This window comes from Eimeria maxima, genomic scaffold (assembly GCF_000499605.1).
Source record: "Eimeria maxima Weybridge genomic scaffold, Emw_scaff369, whole genome shotgun sequence".
Classification (NCBI taxonomy): Eukaryota; Apicomplexa; class Conoidasida; order Eucoccidiorida; family Eimeriidae; genus Eimeria; species Eimeria maxima.
Window position 1 is genome coordinate 3,795 of NW_013566457.1, and position 19,956 is coordinate 23,750.

The window sequence follows — 19,956 nt, forward strand, 5'->3', positions numbered from 1 at the left end:
TTTCTGTCAGAGGTTTGCCACGCAATGCCATGAATTATACACCGGAGTCAGAAGTTCCATCCGCCGCAGGCGTCATACGTTACTCCCTCCAGGGAGCAACTGCTGGGAAGCTTAGGGGATAAACTTTGCAAATTTACGAGAAAACTATTAATACAACTCGAGCTAATTACATGTAAATGTTGTATGGGGACAAAGAGAAAGCCCCATCTAGGCCAGCGACCGGACTTGGGTGGAGAAGGGAGGGGGGCCCTACAGGCAAAAACTTCGGGGCTTCCGTTGTTTTGAAGAGTTTGACCTTCAGGAGGGAATAATGCTGCCTTTTTCAGATGGAAAGGGCTTCACCCTGAGAGAGACAGCCGCTTGCTTCTAGGATTTGATCTGGGCATCGCTAGTAAACCACGTAGCACACCCATTGACTCCCTCCTCATTCGCAGCGCAGCAATGCCACAGCATCCCTGTGGAGGTAAGACACTGAAACGATAACCGTTTTTGCCGTTGGTCGAGGTGACGCTCTCTGAAGTCGAAGGCAGGAGTAGCAGCAACACGACCAGCAACCTATTCCGAGAGGGCGACACCGATTCGGTGCGAGCAACAGTTCCCATTCTCAAAAGCTCCAAGAAGATGCGGATGCAACACTGAGTGGGGAAGAACAGTGGAACTGTGGAAGAAGCAGCAGAGGCTTGAGCCTAACAGCAGTAGCAGTTATGTTGTCCGCAGACCACCCACAGTTCAAACCCCAAAGCATCGTATTGCTTCAAAACTGTAAGCATTCACCTAATCAGACTGCCTAACGTGACGAAAGGCAACAGCAGCAGTCACAGCAGGCTAAACATAGCAGCTGAGTAGAGGCAAAGGCAGCTGCTCAGTATGATGTGCAGCAACGGATTCCTTTAAGGGCCCCATAGTGTTCACCAAAAGGAGCATCTTTCACAGAATCCGCGAATAAGAAGTAAGTACGTACAGCGGGACTAGTAGCAGCAGCAGCAACAGCGGTTGCTGCTGCCCAGAACCGCAGCGAGTGCCCACAAAACCAACGGTTGCTGCAGGGAGCTCAGCAGTGAATTCCCAAAGCGCAGGGTTTGCCACACCATCAGGAAGGCGGGTTCTGCAGCATCTGCTTTTGCGGCAGTTCAGTCTGAACTGAGGTGCAAACATGTCGGCGGAGCTGCATCCTCACGATCAACATGGACGCCACGGCACGCATGACATTGTGCCTCACGGGGCAAAGGAACGGTCTCAGGTGGAGGAGTCTTTCCGCAAAACAAAACTTCCCCCATTGTCTTTAGCAAGAGGTAACGGCAAGACAGCACTCCGAATGTGCTACTATATTTATGATGCTTCCCCGTCATTTAATTGTGTGTGTAAACTGCCTAGGACTCATGCATAGCCCATGCTATGTCAAACACCAGCGCACGAATGCACACACATATAATCACACATAATCACACATACATGCGTGCTTGCAGAAATATACACTTGCGTATATACACAGAGAGAAACGGATAGAAGCAGATAAAGTGAGAGGGACAGTGGAGAGTCAGATAGAACAGGTCAACAGAGGGGGAGCGTTCCATTTTATCGCCGAGCGTAATAATGAGTACATGGTGCCGACTGCAAGTATAGGAGCCTGCATAGCGCAGGCCCACACTCTGCTGTTCGCTGAACATGTTGATTTCAGACGATTTCCCCTCCGTCGTGTTATCTGAACGTTACCGGGACAGACAGATTACGCTATCGGGTGACAGGCTTATCTGCCAAGGACACAAGGTAAAAACGCTCTTGCTGCGGCGGTTTCACATGCCTTACCAATTGGGGTTACACCTTGTGCATTTGTGACTGCTGGTGTAGTTTGCCTGTGTTTCGAATACTGCTTGTTGCTGTGTGAAGCCGTTGCTGCTGTTTTTCACTGCTGCAAGCAGCGTAGCTGCAAACAGGTCGTGGTTTAACAAACACCAACGGATGTTTCTGGACTCTGATCATGTGGAAGTGAACTTCGTCCGTATATAAAGTCCATGCGCACCACTTAAGCTTTTACGTTTTTTGTGTAATACCGGCTAGCTAATAACCGAACCAAAGAAGCTGCAGCTACATCATGTGTTAATTTGCAGTGTGTAGTCTAATGCCTCTACAGGTGAGCCCGTGGCTAGGCTGTTCAGTTTGGTGTGTCACGTGCCTTTAGGGATGGACGAGCGTGTTTGCAACGCATGCATGCAGCAGTGGTTGCTTCTACTTCGAGGTGGAGGTCCTTAGCCCAGAGACAAGCACGTTGCGATTTTCAGGGTATCCTCCTGATCTCCAACAAAAGATTCACCCCTACTTCAGGCAAGCCTTCAATGCTTAGCCAGAAAGCACTATAAATGAGATCGTGAACGGTATTTTAGCTCCTTGAAGTTCCTTTTAGTTGTTGCTCCAGTAGGTATCGAGTATGTAGGTGTTTTGGCGTATGTAAGTTTGGGCTTCCACGCGGGTGAAGACAGAGGGAGGACCTTTGGTATATGCGCGTGACGCATTCTGTTGCGAGATATTTCTAGCCAAATATGTCTTAAGGTAGATGAGTTCGAAGCATGACTGCTGATGGGTGTCCTTACGCCCACGTTGATTTCAGATGCTGGACTGCCGAGATATTGGCGCACGGTAGATGAGAGGATGGGCGTTTACAGTTTTTCTAGCAGTGCTTAGCTCTTCTGTGACGCATTGGCTTATGTATGCCAAGTGCTGTTCCACTTGATTTTCCTCCTTTTCAAGGGTTTTCACAGGAGTGTGCGAATATTGCCTTCGCCTCCCGCAGAGTAGGCTGGGCATGCCGCTATCAGCGATTTGACCTTCCAATTGGAACGAACTCCTTCTCCTATGCCATCTCGGACTTTGGCGGGCTTTGCATGCTACATGAGGCCAGGAGGCAGCAACCGCCACAGTTGCAAAATGAAGTCCACATAAGTCCGCAGGATCTTCTGCCTAGATACACATGTGTTTCGAGGCTTTAGAACTTTCAGCGAACAGGCTTCTGCAAGCATTCCAGTTATCCATTTGAAGCTTTGGTCCTTAAGCAGCTCATGCCAACGCTCGCAATGCATTATGCGATGCAGAGAAAGGTGACATTATTGGCTGTTACATTTGCATTCCGGAACCAGTGTCCTGGCCTACAGACCCCCGCGAAGACAGCAGGCTGTACGAGTTTCTGCAAGGTTAGTCAGAAATAAAAAGTCCACGGGCTGTTTCAGTGGCAGGTTCATCCCCAACGCACTGCTACTGCTGTACTGCTATGCTCCCAGGAGAAATGCTGCTGGTAGAAGAAGCCCCAGCAATGGACACCAACACCAGCTGTCTAGTGTTGATACCCCTGCACAACCTGCTGGCATCGATACAGAGGTTTGCTGTGTTGCTGTCGTGCTGCAGCGGGTATCCTTTGCTGCCCGGAAACGCCACCGGAGCCTAGGCGAAGCAGACCCGAGGAGTCCTGGATTGATTTTTCCATAAATGGGAAAAGGTGACATTGTACACTGGAAAATGGTTTAGCTTGCATGAGCATATCAATAGCTCTGCTAGCTATGCTGGGATACACTATCATACAATCCTGTAGAGTTTGCATAAGTTCCAATGCCCCTTAGGTCCATCTGCAATGGGGCTGTGTGCAGATTGCCGCGAGTGTTTTCTGGAATCAGCGAGGGCGACTACCATCCAGCGATCTCCCTTTACATGGGTGCCAGATTGCGATTCAACCCCGGTAAACGTCTAGTTGCTGCTGCTGGAGGTTCTGTGGCAGTTTGAAACTATTACGTTCTCTGTCTCTGCTGTGCACCTCTTGCCCGCTGCTGCATGTAGCCACTGTGAACTTGCGGCTGTTGTTTTACAGGCCCGGAATTCAAGTTCCCGCCGCCCCCATGTGAAGGGTTTATCGGTGCCTGTTGTATGCAACGCCCATTCATACCGTAATGGCTGAGGCCTCGGGATTGTCGCTATGGTCGAACTTCCGACTGTTCTTTCTGCAATCCCAGCGAAGAATATGCTGCTTAGCGAGATCGTGCTAACGGGCAGGTCCTCCGGAGTTCCCGCTGCTGGACCCAATCCTCCCTTTGTGATTGACTTTAACTTGGATAACATGTATTGTTTTCGCCTGGAAAGAAACGGTTAAAAAGCTGATTACCACTACACTGCCAAGGAAAGGCAACTGTCGTGAGAATGCAACAATCCGACATTCCGTCCGTGGCCAGCGTGCCCAGACGCGCATCCATGCGCTCCGTGGTGAAGCCACACGGCATTAAGGCCCCTTTACGGGAAGCTGTTTCGCCGCTGCATTGTAAAAATGACTTTCCCCGTGACCCGCCAAAAACACGAAGCGGCGACAGCCCACCCAATACACAAAATCAGAAGACACGCGCTGCGTAGAATGAACACAAGAATGGTGTGCACCCTGAATACCCGAAAGTGACTCCCAATGTGGAGAGCAAGGCTGAAGCAAATATGACACCTTCAGGTACTCCTGCCGCCGATGGCGAGAAAGCAAATGGGTTTTGGAAGCGCACTAAACGTCTCTCACGTTGTGCTACATACTCTTCCAAAATACCAGACAGTGGGAGAATAACCTAAAGGTACTATATACGTAGACGAGCTTCAAGGAAGTACAAGACAGGAAACATTGAGGTTCTACCTGTATATCTTAGCCACCGCCCGAGCAGTTCACGAGCCCCGTCGAGGCCGTAGTTATGCTCGTGAATGTGCACTATCCATTTTCCTTCCTCTTCATCTCCTATACGGTCGCACCGTTTGCTCAAACGGTGGGAGCGTCGACACAGGGCGCTTCCGATTGTTCAACAACGGATTCAACAGGTGTGGGGGCAGATGTGGGGACTGGCGTCCGGGACGTCGGCGGGGCAACCATTGCCATTGGGTAATCATCTACCACACCAAAAATGGGCCTTTCGGGAGTTTGTATACTGCCGGAAATATCGAATTCCAAGCCAGAGGTCCTATCCACATACGGTTCTCGTACAATATCATCCATTTGTCGCTTTAGAGTCTTCGCCTTTATGCTTCCCCGTATAAGCAGTGCAGCAACCAATAGAGCAATCGTCAATTGAAGCTTCAAGCCAGATGACGGCCTTAGACTTGTATCATCTACTTCTTGTCCCCCGTCCTCCACTGTGTCGTTCAAAGCCCCGGGATCGCTTGGGCTGGAGGCCGAGAGCACGCCTTCCTGATGATACTCTGGTGCATTGGGTGTACCAGTTTCCTTAGAAACTGGAACGACTCCGCCCTTCCGTCCTACAGATTCACGTGCAAACAGCCCAGAACACTCCTGCAGCATGTCAGTATTCCCATTCATCCTTGAGCACAGGTAAGATGCTTAATCGCGGAGTCTGCGTTGTCTGCACGTTACTCTGTAGGAGCCTTGACGTGTCGAACTGCATGTAGGAGCGAGCGCAGCATGATATAGAAACTAACTGAACCCCGGTCTGCAAAGGGTACCGGAGGATGTCTGAAGGACAGGAACAAACCTGATGCAACAAGGGATTCTTCTCTGCTGGACAGTGCACCGGCGTCGGTTGTGCGAGCTGCTTCCGACCATGCAATCGCCGCAGTAATAAACTCTTGGAGCTTCCTGCCATACGGAATTACCCCAATTAACCATGTTGAATTGTGATCTCCTCTAATGATATCCAGTTTCCAATTGATGGGCGAACTACAAGCCTGTTAGGGAGCACCATCCTACAGCATATCCATGATGCCCCAGAAAGTACAAGCGCTCTACAGCCGCAACTTGATGCCTACACTACTGTCAAACTAGGTAGATGCCCCACCATCAGCAGCAGCGTAAACTAAACCACTTGATACCCTTCCTGCCCCTAAAGGAATACACCTAAATAACTTACATTGTGAAGCACATCCATGTGACGAGGAGGTATGAGCTCGTCTTCGCGACCAGAAACAAAAAGAGCTGGTACTTGCATTTTGCGTACCTTTTCTAGACTCACTAATTTCATGCGCTGCAAAACACCCCAGAGATCGGAATTACGAAGTTCAAGCACTGTGTAGTGTACAAGCAAGTATCGGAGTTACACAGTTCAAGCACTGTGTAGTGTACAAGCAAGTAAATGCTTAAACGTTTAGCTTCCCCTAGTGGTCCTGCGCAGCTGCCGCGACCAATATAATGGGAACTGGGGAGCCGACCTGAACGGAATCTAGGAGCCAATCAAACCCTTTGGAAAAGGGAGCTACATCGTGAATAACGTCGCGCAACGAAGTGAAGGTGTTCACGACGACAATGCCCTTCAACTGCACATACAAGCCACAACATGTATTCGAATGTGACGCACAGCAGTGTTAACTAATGAACGACTGGAGATCAGAATTCTGGTCTACAGCAACAAAGAAGCAGTATTCCAGCATCGAAGTGACACTTGAGGGGGACCAAAAGACGATATCTATGGGCAGACGTACATGTTCCCCTCTGCGATGTGCGAGGTCAATAGCTACAGCGCCACCTAGGCTGTGACCCAATAGGAAAATGTCTTTATTGTTCACAAGCGAGCTGCTCAAGAGGAAGTCCAGGGCAGAGTCCGCATCTGCGTAGACCCCCTCCTCCGTGGGTGTGCCTTCGCTGCGCCCGTAGCTGCAGAGGAAATCAAGTGATTGGAACGACGCAGGTTTCCAAGCCTCCTTCGGCACACACAGGTCCTTCACAACCCGCAACTGTTTCTGCCTCTTTGTGGTTCGGCAACGGTGAGCAAAATGTGCTAACATTGCGTTTACCCCCTGTAGTCGAAGAGCAAAACATTCGCGCCAACGTCTCTACAAATCAAGTTAGCATGGCCCATATGAAATCCAACGTCTGCTCTTGGATGGAAAATCGCAGAGAAAAGCAAACAATTGACACAGGCGAATACTAAGAAGCCAGTTTTCGCAATTGTAGCTGCGCTCCAGAGTCCTTTTCGCATCGGTACACATCTGGCTACACATCTGCAACGGCCACACTTTCGGAAGACATCAATACACGGCAAGACTCGGCAGAAGTGAAACGCCGCGTGAAGGGCGTAAGGCAGCCATTCCAATGTGACGCACAACAGTGTTAACTAATGAACGACTGGAGATCAGAACTCTGCAACACTACGCAGGTCTACAGCAATACTGACGACGCGCATGAGGGAGAAAGTATATGGTTAAAATTAGGTATAAAAGGTTGATCCGTACTTCCGGCATTTCCGTGGAAGAAAATAAAAGTCGGGGCCGTCAAGGGGTCACTGTGAAGCAGCAGCCACGCGTTCAGCTTACAACCATCGCGAGTTGTGAATGAAACTTCCTTAAAGGGAGTCCCTGAAAGAACCGGGCATAGAACTGAGGAAATGCATTACAACAACACAGAAGTTCCCCAAAGTTCCGTAGGAAACACCGTGTTGGGCTCACCTAGTTCTCCAGGATGGCGCATGCCTTTAGGATTCAAGTCCGCAGTCTTGTATCCTATTGGAACTGCAAAGACAGCAGTGACAGTTACCGACGGAAAACAAGCACATAGACTTCGCCACCGACGTAATAGCAGCAGGGTTGATGGTAATAACATGTAGCTGTGTGGTCGCCTGCTATAAAAGAAGTATTACTAGACAGAGAACACAACAAACAAAAGCCCGCCTGCCCTCTGGCCCCCTATGCCACCCCCCCAAGATTCAACAATGCGCAGTTTCACCACCCCCCCAAGATTCAACAATGCGCAGTTTCACCAACGTACATTCATTTAGAAATAGGAGTTTCTCCTGGAACAGCCAAATCAAGCCTGAATAACCGTTCGCAGTCCTCAGCATCAATGAGCTTGGCACGGTACACAGGCAGATCCTCAAAGCAATCCATATTAACAAATATAAATGATATGCAAGTATTAATGATGACTACATACATGCATTTAAAGTCGAAATACGCTAGGACAGCCAAGCGCAAGGGAATATGCCTGTCTGTTTCCTTCTGACCCTTAAGAAGTATGCTGCTGCTCGCAGTGGGTCGAAACAGATAACAAGTTAATTATAATGTGGGCATTACAAAGCAGTCTCCAAGTGCCTTGGGTTTCACTTACTTACGATAACCACAACACCAATAAGGGCCACTAACAACACGCCGGAAAAGATGGACATCAACCGAAGTCGCGCCATTTTGTGCTGGCAACAAAAGTCTGCAGCGTCCCTCCTCTTCACCCCCAAGGAGCGAATACATGCAGCTCATAATATGTTAAAAGCCAGTGCATGTAGGTGTCCAAACAGCAGCCCGCCTGAATGAAAGCGGCATTCACGGGTCCCCGATCGGCAGTTGGATCGTCCAGTGGTGGCGACAGGCAGCAAGAGAAACTAGAAACGGAACTCCGTTGTGACTCATACACGGCCTCCTCTTCCTGTCTCTAGTTTCTTCCATTTCAAACTGTTAGATTTCCACCAAGAGTGCAGCAATAGATAGCCGCTCACCAAGGCGTCGCGGTGGTCGCCAGAGGTAAGAGGCAGATGGATACTACGGCTGCGCACAACAGGCCTGGAACTCATGGAGCAAGCAAAGACGGGGTTACAAAAATAAGAAAAAGTGGAACTTCGGTGTGCAATTAGTAATTATGCAAGTAACCAGAAGCGAGGAGGCACCGACGCATTGCTTGGGGCTTTCGAGGGTGAGCGCCCGCCAAAAGCGTGCCAGTGAATGTCGATATCACGTTGTTATAGAAGAAGTTTCTCCTTTTCCTGGGACAACTACTTTATGTTTCATTCTGGAAGAGGGAAAGTTCCACCTTAAAGGTTGTGCAGTGTCCTCGCGGCGTGCCCGGTAGAGTGGTCTGCCTGGTGTTGCTGAAGCCACATGCACTCGCAGGGTTCCTGCTGACGGCTAACAAGTGTTTGACAACTACAAGCAATGTTATTGCGTGAGTGTAGAAGGGGGAGTTGTTCATGTACGTGCAGGTGGGGTTGCCATGCAGCAGAGGTTGCAACACTGTAGTATACTATTGTGCGGTGTTGGGAGGCCTGGCCGAAGTGAGCGCATGAACCCTTACCAGGCCCTTGAAGGAGAGTTACGCAAGGCTTGCCATGCAGCACAGGTTGCAACACTGTAGTATACTATGGGCTGTGTTGGAAGGCCTGGCCGAAGTGAGCTCATGAACCCTTACCTGGCCCTTGAAGGAGAGTTACTCAAGCCAGAGTTTACAGCAACTGTTTACAATGTCTGTATAGCAGCCAGAAAGGGCCCTTGTTTGTGCTTTCTCTTTGGGCTGCCTAGTGGACAACTCATTTGAGATACCATTATTGGACACACAGTTGCCAGCTCACTAAGTGTTGGTTCGATACATTTGAGCTAAATTTGGCAGGTATTTCCGGAATTGGCAAGAAATTCTCGGCTGGCGGTCCTTGTTTCATACATCTGTTCGATATAAGGAAACGAACGAATGCCATAGCAGCGGAGACGGTAGTGGCTCAGTGGCTCAGTGTGTCAGTTCAGTGTCAGCCTCACCGCTCCTCCAACACCTTAGTCTATAGGCCTCAAGGGGGCTCACTTGGGTTCTGTTGTAATACTTGTGCACTAATGGTTGCCTTGCACCTTGAGTTGCGGGTCAGTTGCCCATTGCAGGCAGCCTCCACTTTCGCAGTTCCAGGAGCTGGAGGAACTGACATCAAGACTCCTGGAGACTGCTGATGGACTTTTGCATTCGGTGTGAGTGCATACGTACTTTTAGGCTGTGTGCAGTTTACAGCACTCCATCGGCTGAGAATTAGGATCAGCATCGAAGTATGGTGTGTCTGGTGCGAGTGCATGCACTTATATTTTGGTGCACACACGATATAACAAGGAACCCTTTGGAAGTTGCTTTCATTGTCAACTTATGCAGCAAAGAGCGCTTGATTATGGTTTCTCGCCCGACTCGCAGCCAGGTCACAAACAACTACGGTGCAGTTTATGGTAGGCAGTTTCCTGTCCCAGGCTTTTGTGCCTGTGTCTCCAGGACACGTGGATGCTGAAGAAATAACCTGTCTGGGGAATCTTAGTCCACTAAACCAGGACGGTCCTCGCTTATGTGAAGTCCGCTTCGTATAGTTGTATAGAAGCCAGTAGCGAACTCCCCGGCTTTGTTGGGGACACTGTGCGAGGGAGCCCACATATATGAGAACAATATTCGACCAGCATCTACATCAATGTGGGGACTGAACAAAATATTGTGGCCTCGATGCATTGGACCAGGAGAGGTATCTGCATCCTAACGAGCGGAAAAAGTTCTTGCAGTGAGGAGAACTAATTAAGAATGACTCTGTGTTCCCCGGTACTCCAGATAATGCGCGAGCCCCGATCTGGATTTGAAGACTCCTCTGGGGTTTCTGTATGTCTCTGGAGTTGTACTTTTCGCCCACAACATGCAACTAAACGCCTACAGTCGATGTCATTTTTTTCTTAATTAACACTGCAAGAACATCAACGGTGGATGATGTACGAGCGGTGATAACATGTGCCTGAAGTTGGCCCTAGAACTACTGTAAGAGCGGTTCATTGCAATAATACACGTTGCCGGGTAGCAGCGAGCCACTAAATGAGTTGAACTATGATCAGTAACCAGGGTATGAAACGGTGGAACCCTCACATCAAATGCGCCACCTCGTTAGTGGAGTCTCTCTTGTTACTCTTCGCCAATGCCAGATAGGCGGTAAAAGCGGTAAAGACTGTCAGCTTCAAATGCTGGTTAGAACTACAGCCACTGATTCATGGAAATGGATTTCCATCATTCGGCACCTTTACTTTGGAAAAGTTCGCAAGAATACACAATGTGAATGAAATAGTGGAGGGTCCGCAAAGTGCCGTTAGAAGAGACAATTTATTTCGAAGGGTTGGAGGGAGTAGGATTCCCAGCGCTCCCAATGGCATGTACATTCTGTGCAGAAAGAGGATTGGAGACTGTAGCCCAATGAAGACGGAGCAGGGGAAGTATCTGGCAGTGCAGAGGAGCTCCAGAAAGAAACAAAGAAGTGCATGCACGTTGCCTTGCTGATATCACGAGGACACCAGGTTTAGAAAAGCAGGTTTCGAAAAGGATATTCAGCAAACCCACTAGAAACAGCGTAAGTGCCAAGGTTGAATCGAAAGTTTTAGATGCATTGTGTCCCAAGGGATTGCCAGAGAAAGGCAAACCTGTGGATCCAAACATTTTCGTGGCATTCAAGAAGCTACTTGCCCCCAAGGAGAGGCATTTAGTCTTCTCAAATGCTACGCTACAACTCCAGCTACAAGGCAATCCCACATTCAAACAGAAGTTTCAAGCCGCATGTTAGTTCATGCATTAGCACTTTTGTCCATCTTTGAACACTTCCTTGGCCGTATGGGGCACGGCGCTTGCATAAACTTCGGTAAGGTAATGAAAGACACCGCGCGCGTAGTGAGGGGTCCCTGCAACGATACCCACTCGTATGAAACCTTTGAATTTCCACTGTTTTGCTCTCTTCATTATATTGTTAAAGTCAGGCCGCAGAAAGACTAATTATTTTCATTTTCCAACTGTTGGTACCGGACGACCCTCACCGGTGCTTACACAGATCCACCATGCATCGTAGGTCTGTGTGCAGAAAGAAATCGACACGTTGTAATCGTGTTACGAAAATATTAAAACAATTGAATTATGCACGTTCGTTTGATCAATTTATGTTGTTTGTTTGATACTGTTCCCCTGTCGCCAGTGGGAGAGGCTGACTGACAAAGAGGCTGGTCTCGGTCCGATCCCGGGTTTGGCTGCTAAATATTTTCAACGCTTCTAGCACTGGTATTTTCCCTCAACTTTAAATTGAAATATGCAACAAAATAACATTAATTTGGTGTTTCTTAGGTTATACCAGCAGCATGCAGCGCAGGACGCTCCGTGCAGCAGCAGCAGCAGCAGGCAAACAACGGATACGGTGCCTGCTTGCGCTTTGCAGCAGAAGCTGGATGCAAGCAGCATCGATAGTTGATGCCCCGATGCTGTTGCTTTACGTTTAGAAGAATTATTTTGTAAACGCATGCATTAGAAGGCAAGAGAAGGTAAGTATCAGCTCATAGCTCTATAGTTATAGCAATCTGAGCTTCTGGATTGAAACCATCAAAGGGCCCCCCTGCGACTTCGGGCACCGATGGAAGAGGGCCCCCAACAGATAAGCTTTCATAAAACTTAAATGCATGCAACTTTTCTTGTATTTAAGCGCAAACTTGACTCCTTCCTCCTTCCATCTCTCCCCCCCAACGGGCGCATGCGTGGGTTTCGTATCGATCCAGGGTCGAGGGTTTAGGGTTTAGGGTTTGGGATTCAGGGAGGGGGGAAGGATCTCATGTTGTATTTCCGCAGCTTCTTTCTTCATGCTGCGTCTTAGGGGTGGGGCTGCAGTGTGCAGGAGCATTTGTTGCACTTGCAGGATTTGCTGCCCCATTTCTTTCTTCTTTTCGTCTTTTTCTCTTCTGTTCCCCTTGTCTTCTGCAACTTTATCCGCTGTATAGTCAGCAGCTGCATGAAGAGAGAGAGAGAGAATGAGGCTTCTCCGGCCCTCTTTAGGGGCCGTCTGCTTGCTGCTCCTCTCAATGCATAGGTTGTTCTGTGCATGCATGCATCCGGCTCTTGGTTCATCATCGGGGGGGCAGCAGCAGCAGCAGCCCGATAATAAAGAGGATCTGTTGCAACTCTTTAACAGCCTGCATGCAGCAGTTAGGGCTTCTTCCTCCCTTATACGCACATACCCTGCCTCCACAACAGAGGCTATATTTGCTGCTTCATATGCTAAACCCACTTCTGCCTTACACAAGGGTTTGTTAGAACTAGCATCAACAGGGGCCCTCAGCAGCATCTTTGGGGGGCCCATTACAGCTGAGAAGACTCTTGAAGCTATTCTAGAGGCAACAACTGACGACGTTTTGGCGCCACCCACCGGGGCTGCTCCTTACTTTGGCGCCTCCTTGGGGGTCCCTTTTGGGACCCCTTGGGGGTCCCCATGGGTGGCTCCTTGGGGGTTCTCTGGAAAGGCCTCTGGGGGTGCCCCTGGGGGGCCCCTTGGGGGATCCCTCGATGGGGTTCTTGGGGGATCACTTGGGGCGCCCTTTGGGGGCCCCCTTGCGGGGCCTTATGGGATGACCTATGTGGGGCCCTATGGGCTGCCCTTTGGGATGCCTTTTGGGGGCTCCTTCGATGGGGTTCCAGGGGGCCCCTTTGGGGGGACCCTTGGGGGATTCTTCGAAGAGAGGACCTCCATGGGAGAAGTAATACAGCCGCAGACATATTTGGCATATGATGCTCAGGGTAGAACAACAGGGTTTCTTGCTGCTCATGTAGATGGGGATAAAGCTCACTTAGATTTTATAGGTGCAGATCAAGGACCTAATGCTCATCGCATAGGTTAGATGCCTACATAAACCCTCTTAAACCCTAAACCCTCTAAACCCTCTATACGTTGTAAACCCTAAACACTCGAGGTGCACCGGAGAGCACCGGGCTGCACTGCTCTTTACGCATATTTAACAGGTGGGTGGGTGACCGAGAGCTGGGAGGGGTTTACGGTTTACGGTTTACAGTTTATGGTTGGCGTTTACAGAGGAAGAGCTGCTGATGGCGTGGCTGCGGGACCTGCAAGGAAGGGGTGTAGGGGAAGCAACAACAACAACAGCAGCAACAGCAGCAACAAAGGTGCAGCAGCTGCTGCGCCTAGGCTTTGAGCCTTTCTTGGAGGAAGAAAACAAGGTAGAAGGACACGAAACCTTACAAGAACCAATCAAGGAGGAGGGGGGGCCCTCTGCAGAAGCTACATTGCAGGAGGAGGGGAAGGAGAAGGAGGAGGAGAAGAAGAAAGTGGAGGAGGAGGAAGACCCCTTGGGGGGCCCCCTTAAGATTTCGTGGAGATTGCCCGTTTCGTATGACAACGGAGCCAACAGCTATGTGTTAGAGCGGCAATCTGAACTCCGTAAACCCTAAACTCTAAACCATAAACCCTAGACGGTAGCCCTCAAGGATTGCTTGGCTGTTTAAAGGGCCATTGTCTCCTGCGTTTTTCCACATTTTTGTCTTTGCTACAAACTTGGTTTAGGGCTTACGGTTTAGGGCTTGTGCTTTTCTTGCAGGGGATATCCTCATTCCTAAGGCTAAAGCAGAATTGGCTGCAAAGGGTGAGGAGGGACGCCCTTTGGGTGTACAGGCAGCTCCAATTTAATCATCCTTCTCCTTGCATGCACACATACACACAAATGCATGCATATATGCATGCATGCACGGAACTTGCCGGGCATCGCATGCAAATGTGGTGTTTTTCATATGATGACAGCCGCTCGAAGCCAACAAGCTCATGCATGCGTGCTTGTTTGCTGCTGCTGCTGCTATTGCTGCTGCTGCTGTTGCTGTTGCTGTTGCGCAGGAGTGAAGACTGCAGCGCCTCCATTGGAAGTAGTGTCTGCTGCTGAGGCTGATGGGGCTCTGCTCCAGCAGGTTGTAGATTTATGTGGTCAACAAGACGAAGCATGCAAGCGTCTCTTGTCTTCTCAACAAGATGACAAAAGAGAGCATGTCTTTATTGGTAAGAGAGGATCTATTGGAGTGTACAGAGAGACACTGCGCTGCATGCATGCAAACATGCATATGCATGCATTTTCCTTTTATGAGGGATTGCTGCAGCACAGCGCCCGATTGCGTGCCTGCCTGCCTGCATGCATGCATTTGCCTGCCTTGACGGTGTTGTCTGCGCATGCGTTGAGGATTATGCCCCTTGTTGTATTGCGGTATCTGTGTTGTTTGCTGCTGCAGCAAAGACAGGAGAATTAAACCCTAGTGTAGTTGGTGTTGCTTTTCTTTCTATTGATACAAAAGGAGACAGCAAAGTGCAAAGCCTCTTCCTCTCCTCAGACACACAAGGATACGCAGGTATTTATATATAATATACAGCCTTTATGTATAAACGGGTGCATCTGCTGCATCTTCTGCATCTGCTGCTGCTGCTGCTGTGATTGTTGTTATGCGCAGCTTCTCTGCTAGCAACTGCGATTCGTCGTCAGGCTTGGGCATCTGCTGCAAAGTCCGTTTCTCTTTTTATTCCTTTTGATTCGATTTCCTCATGGACAGCATTTGCTGCTGCAGGGTTTAAAATACAAGGAACAGCATCCGATGCTTATAAGTTTGCTGCAGCAGCTAATGAGAACCTACCTGACTCTTTTGCAGATTTTACAGCTATGAAAAAGCTAGGTAAAAACCGTAAACCCTTAAAAATTGACCCTATACCCTAGACCTAAACCCTCAAATCGATCTAGTTAGCACCAGTTTGAGGGCTAATGCGCATAGGAACAGCCGGGCACCGAGGGTTGATTACGGTCGAGGGTTTAGGGTTTGTAAACCGGGTGAGTTGTTTGGGGTGCATTTGTATCTAGGGTTTAGGGTTTAAGGTTTGGGTTGTTGTCTGCAGAGTACGAGTTGGGGTGTATTAAGGGAGCAGCTGCCGATAAGGAGAAGGGGCACTTATTGCCTTTATCTACTTCTTCTTCTTCTGCCCTCCGCGACAGCACGTTTTTAAGTTGTGTGCCGCCATCTGCTGCTGATCGAAGAGCAGCAGCAGCAACTTCAGCTGCTGCAGGTACTCCGGAGCTGCCGCCACAGCAGACGGGCTCACAGTTTCAGCAGCACCGGCCGCAGACGTTACAGCAGCAGCAGCAGGAGCAATTGCCTCCCTTTTTGTCTTTAACCTTCCCTATGTTTAACAAAGGCAGCGGTGCTGCTGCTGTTCTCTTAGGTTTACTGGTGGGGTTGGTAATACTACGACGTCCGCGGAGCGAGCTGCAACATCAGCAGCAGCATTTGCGCCATGCACATGGATCGTTGTCACCAGGCGCTGCTGCTTCTGCTGCTGCTGCAGCAAGAGGAGCAGCAGCATGGGATTGGCAGCTTCCTCCTCCTCCTGCAGAAGAAGAAAAGTCAATGGAGTTAGAGGAGTTTTATATATCTACGCATGACTCTATAAGTGCATCACAACAAATACAAAACACTCAAGGATTAAACCCTTAATTTATTTTATAAACTCTACATAGATACATATTCAATGTTTCCTAAACCCTAAACCCTTATCGTACATACAGTAAGGTAATCGGCGCCGACAACAGCACTAAAACAGCAGCAGCGGTGAAACAACCGCCGCAGCATGAACACAACCGCAGCAACAGCAAAACCACAGGACCACCACCAGCAGCAACAGCAAAACGACCGAAACCGAAGAAAAAAACGGTGCCGAGCAAGCCCCCAAAATGGGGGGTTAGGGGGGGGAGGAAGGGGGCCCCTTACAGTACTTTGGGGCCCATTGCTGCTGTGGGGGGACAGGCATGCCCAAACAGCCGTGGGGGGCCCATGAGGGGCCTCGTGGGAGATGGATGTATTATTTATATCTTGGGACCCCTTTGCTTAAATGGCCTTGAGCGGGGCCCCCTATAGCCCATGGGGTCCCCCATAGGGCCCCCTTTGTCTAAAAGGACCACGACTTGTGTCTGCTACAGGTCTGTATGCAGTGGTATCTGCAACAAGGACTACCAGCAGATTCGCAGGGAAAGGGGCCCCCAGCGGCCCCCCTTCCTCTGTCCCCCGGGAGGGCCACCACTCTAGAGCCCCCACCACGGGGGCCTCAGGCGCCCCTCGTTCTCTGTTTACACGAGTGCGGTGGTAGTTGGGTAATTGTTTCCAGGAAGGGTGACGGATGCCTTGTATCCGTTTTCTGTGCTATTTTATTCATAAGAACAAATGTAATTGTATATTTATAAGTGTATACGTCATATATTATTATATTGTATATTATATATTTTGTACATTATATATACTTGTGCTTGGAAGTACACGAGCAGTCTTTTCTTCCTTTTGTGCGCAGTGCGCAGACATCCCTAGGTACAGCCCCAAACCCCACCTCGCGCATGCATGCGTGCGTGCATGCATGCATGCTGCATGCAGTCCTATTCCCGACAACTGCTGTGTGTCCCCGTGCGGTGTACATAAACCTCACGAACGAGGTGTGCATACACTTCACCAAGGTGCGCATACACCCCAAAAGGTGCACATACACCCTAAGAAGGTGCCTATACACCTCACGGAAGACGACGCTTATAGACAAATCTAACAGCGCATTGCCCATCCCTAAGGGGCCCCCTTGCATTCGCTGTTGTTGGAGGGGGTTTTGTATCCTGATTGCAACTCTTGCCTTCATTTTATATCTTAATCCCTCTCCCAAACCCTAAACCCTAGCGTAAATCCTACAACCTAGTGTAGACGAAATCAAGCGTAAACCATAACCTAGCGTAAACTGTAGACCCTAACGCAAACACTAAACCCTAGCTCCGCCTCGTGTGCAGTAACCAACCAAACGCAACGCACCCTGCTATCCCCTCTCTCTACCTCCTCTCCTAAACCCTAAACCCTCATAAAGGAGTGTTTGAAAAGGCTATAATCAATTGGTTTGCGCATCCTCATTTATTAACAACGCCTAGCTGGCGCCATGCATGGCGCCTCCCCCTATACCATGATCTGTATGCCCCCCATGGGGCCCCCCAGGTCCTGTTAGGGGCCCCCCTCGTGTTGCTGTTGGGCCCCCAACCCCCCCGGCCGAGGGCCCGGCAGGAGCACTCCCTGGGGGCCCCCCGCTGGGGGTCTCCCCACTGGTGGGTCCCCCAGGGGGGCCCCCTCCCCCTGTTTTATCTGCTAATACAACTGACCAAGGAGGCATTAATGTACAAGTGTTTACATCCTCTGGCAAGTAAGGAGGTAAACCCCCTGGTACATTTCCTAGGATATTCTTACGGCCGAAGGGAGGAGCTGCTGCAGTACCTGGAGGTCCTGCAGCAGCAGCAGCAGCAGCAGCAGCAGAAGCAGCAGCTGCAGCGGCTACATCACTGTCTTCATCTAATGCAGCACGTGCTGCTGCATGCAAACGATGCTGCCGCAGCAAATCTCCCGCTGCACTGCCAAATGTCATTGTATTCGCTAAACGAGATAAACGCTGTAAATCCTGCAACACACACCAAACCCTAAACCCTAAACCCTAAACCCTAGATGCCAAGCCCTAAACCCTAGACAGTAAACACTAAACCCCAAATATTTCACTTTTCTGCGCAGATGCGACGCAGAAACGTAGAGACGTTGCGGTGCTGACGGATTAGGGTTTAGAGTTTACCTGAGCTGAAGCAGGCTGGGGTACCTCAAGCTGCAGGTACTCCTGCAGCGCAGCAGCAGCATCTGCTTCCTCTACTACAAGGGAGCATCTGCTACTGTGAGGGTTTAGGGTTTTAGCAGACCCTAAACCCCGAGGATGACGCCCTTGAGAAGCACCTGCTGCTCTATACTCAGCAATCTCTGCTGCTGAATACAGCAGCCGCAGCGCCTCCCCTGATACACAAACGCCAAACCCTAAACCCTAAACCCTAAACCCTAGAATGCAGAATGCAGGCAACAAACCCTACATTATTAAAACTAAAACGGACAGCAGCAGACGCAAGTAACCCTGCGGTAACGTAAACCCTAAACCCTCACTCTGGAAGAGGTCAACGAGAAGGGGAAGCACCTGCGGCTCCAGCTGCTCCTCGCAGCCAACCTGCTGCAGCAGGTGCTGCAGCAGCTCATGTATCTGCGGCACCACCTCTACCCCTCCTCTGTTGCTGCAGCTGCTGCTGCTACTGCTGTGGCTGCTGCTGCTGCTGCGTGAATCAGAAGAAGGAGGGCCCGAAGTGTTCTCAGCACCTGCGCCATCAGGACTAGGCGATGAGGATGCTGATGCCGCTGCTGCTGCTGCTGCTGCTGCTGCTGCTGCGTCGCCAGGACCCGGGCCTCTCTTTACTGCCTCGGAGGAGGCCTCACATGCCGGCACTGCAGCAACAGCAGCAGCAACAACAGTAGCAGATACAACAGCAGCCGCAGCAGCACAAGAGAGCAAATGTAATGACGGAGGCACAAGAAAAATATTTGTTGTGTTTTTTTATTAACTTATAATTGATCTACTTACGGAGCATTTGTTGCTGCTGCTTTTGTTGTATTTGCTGCTGCTGCTGCTGCATTTGTTGTTGTTGCTGCTGCTGCTGTTGCTGCTGCAGTGGCTGCTCCTGCTTGGGCTGCTGCTGCAGCGTCTGCTGGCTTAAATGTGAGACTTGAGGGCCGGCGCTGCGTTGCTGCAACATGTGCTGCTGCTGCAGTTGTTGCTGTTGCATGTGCTGCTGCTGCAGTTGCTGCTGCTGCATGTGCTGCTGCTGCTGCATGTGCTGCTGCTGCTGCATGTGCTGCTGCTGTTGCATGTGCTGCAGATTTCTTTGTGCTGCAGTACTTGACGGGTCATCTGAAGACAGCCTCTGCTGCTGCAATTGTTGTTGCTGCTGCTGTTGCTGCTGCATCTGTTGCTGCTGCATCTGTTGTTGCTGCAGCTGGTGCTGCTGCATCTGTTGTTGCTGCAGCTGCTGTTGCTGCAGCTGCTGTTGCTGCAGCTGTTGCTGCTGCAGCTGTTGCTGCTGCAGCACTGGTTGGTGGATCAAAGGCTGCTGCAGCACCGGCTGCTGCTGCAAGCCTGGTTGCTGCATCGGCAGCGCATGCTGCTGCTGCTGCTGGCGAAGCATTTGTTGTTGGTGGGGGTTTTGCTGCTGCTGCAGCATGTGCTGCTGCTGCTGAGGCACAACCTGTTGCTGCCAAGAAGCAAGCCCAGCAAGAGTAGGAGGATGAGCATGCGGTTGTTGTTGCTGCAGCAGCAGCTGTTGCTGATGCAACTGCTGTTGCTGGTGTTGCTGCAGCTGTTGCTGCTGCAGCTGCTGGTGATGCTGCCATTGCTGCTCCGGAAGCCATGCTTGCTGCTGCTCGGGCCACTGACTACGGGCTATTGGTGGCTGCAGCTGCTGCTGCTGGTGGAGCTGTTGCTGCTGCAGATGCTGCTGCTGCTGCTGCTGATGGAGCTGTTGCTGCTGCAGCTGTTGCTGCAGCTGTTGCTGCAGCTGCTGCTGCTGCCATCCCAT

At 50.3% G+C, this 19,956-nt stretch overlaps 3 protein-coding genes across 3 annotated transcripts; 1 reads left to right on the plus strand and 2 right to left on the minus strand.

Moving 5' to 3' along the window:
• Window positions 1–4,768: 4,768 nt before the first annotated feature.
• On the minus strand, window positions 4,769–8,135 carry EMWEY_00030370 (hypothetical protein, conserved; the record flags this gene model as incomplete). The annotated part of the gene is made up of 10 exons (XM_013481615.1): window positions 4,769–5,262; window positions 5,467–5,599; window positions 5,871–5,984; window positions 6,169–6,273; window positions 6,439–6,610; window positions 6,751–6,832; window positions 7,189–7,311; window positions 7,402–7,464; window positions 7,721–7,765; window positions 8,060–8,135. 10 exons carry the CDS (start codon window positions 8,133–8,135, stop codon window positions 4,769–4,771), a joined length of 1,407 nt encoding a protein of 468 aa, XP_013337069.1.
• A 4,411-nt stretch (window positions 8,136–12,546) lies between these two features.
• On the plus strand, window positions 12,547–15,997 carry EMWEY_00030380 (hypothetical protein, conserved; the record flags this gene model as incomplete). Its single annotated transcript, XM_013481616.1, has 6 exons — window positions 12,547–13,354; window positions 13,551–13,916; window positions 14,074–14,118; window positions 14,364–14,522; window positions 14,966–15,184; window positions 15,402–15,997. The coding sequence occupies 6 exons, from the start codon at window positions 12,547–12,549 to the stop codon at window positions 15,995–15,997; spliced, it is 2,193 nt and encodes a 730-aa protein (XP_013337070.1).
• A 1,456-nt stretch (window positions 15,998–17,453) lies between these two features.
• On the minus strand, window positions 17,454–19,956 carry EMWEY_00030390 (hypothetical protein, conserved; the record flags this gene model as incomplete). Its single annotated transcript, XM_013481617.1, has 4 exons — window positions 17,454–17,975; window positions 18,141–18,352; window positions 18,497–18,829; window positions 18,966–19,956. The coding sequence occupies 4 exons, from the start codon at window positions 19,954–19,956 to the stop codon at window positions 17,454–17,456; spliced, it is 2,058 nt and encodes a 685-aa protein (XP_013337071.1).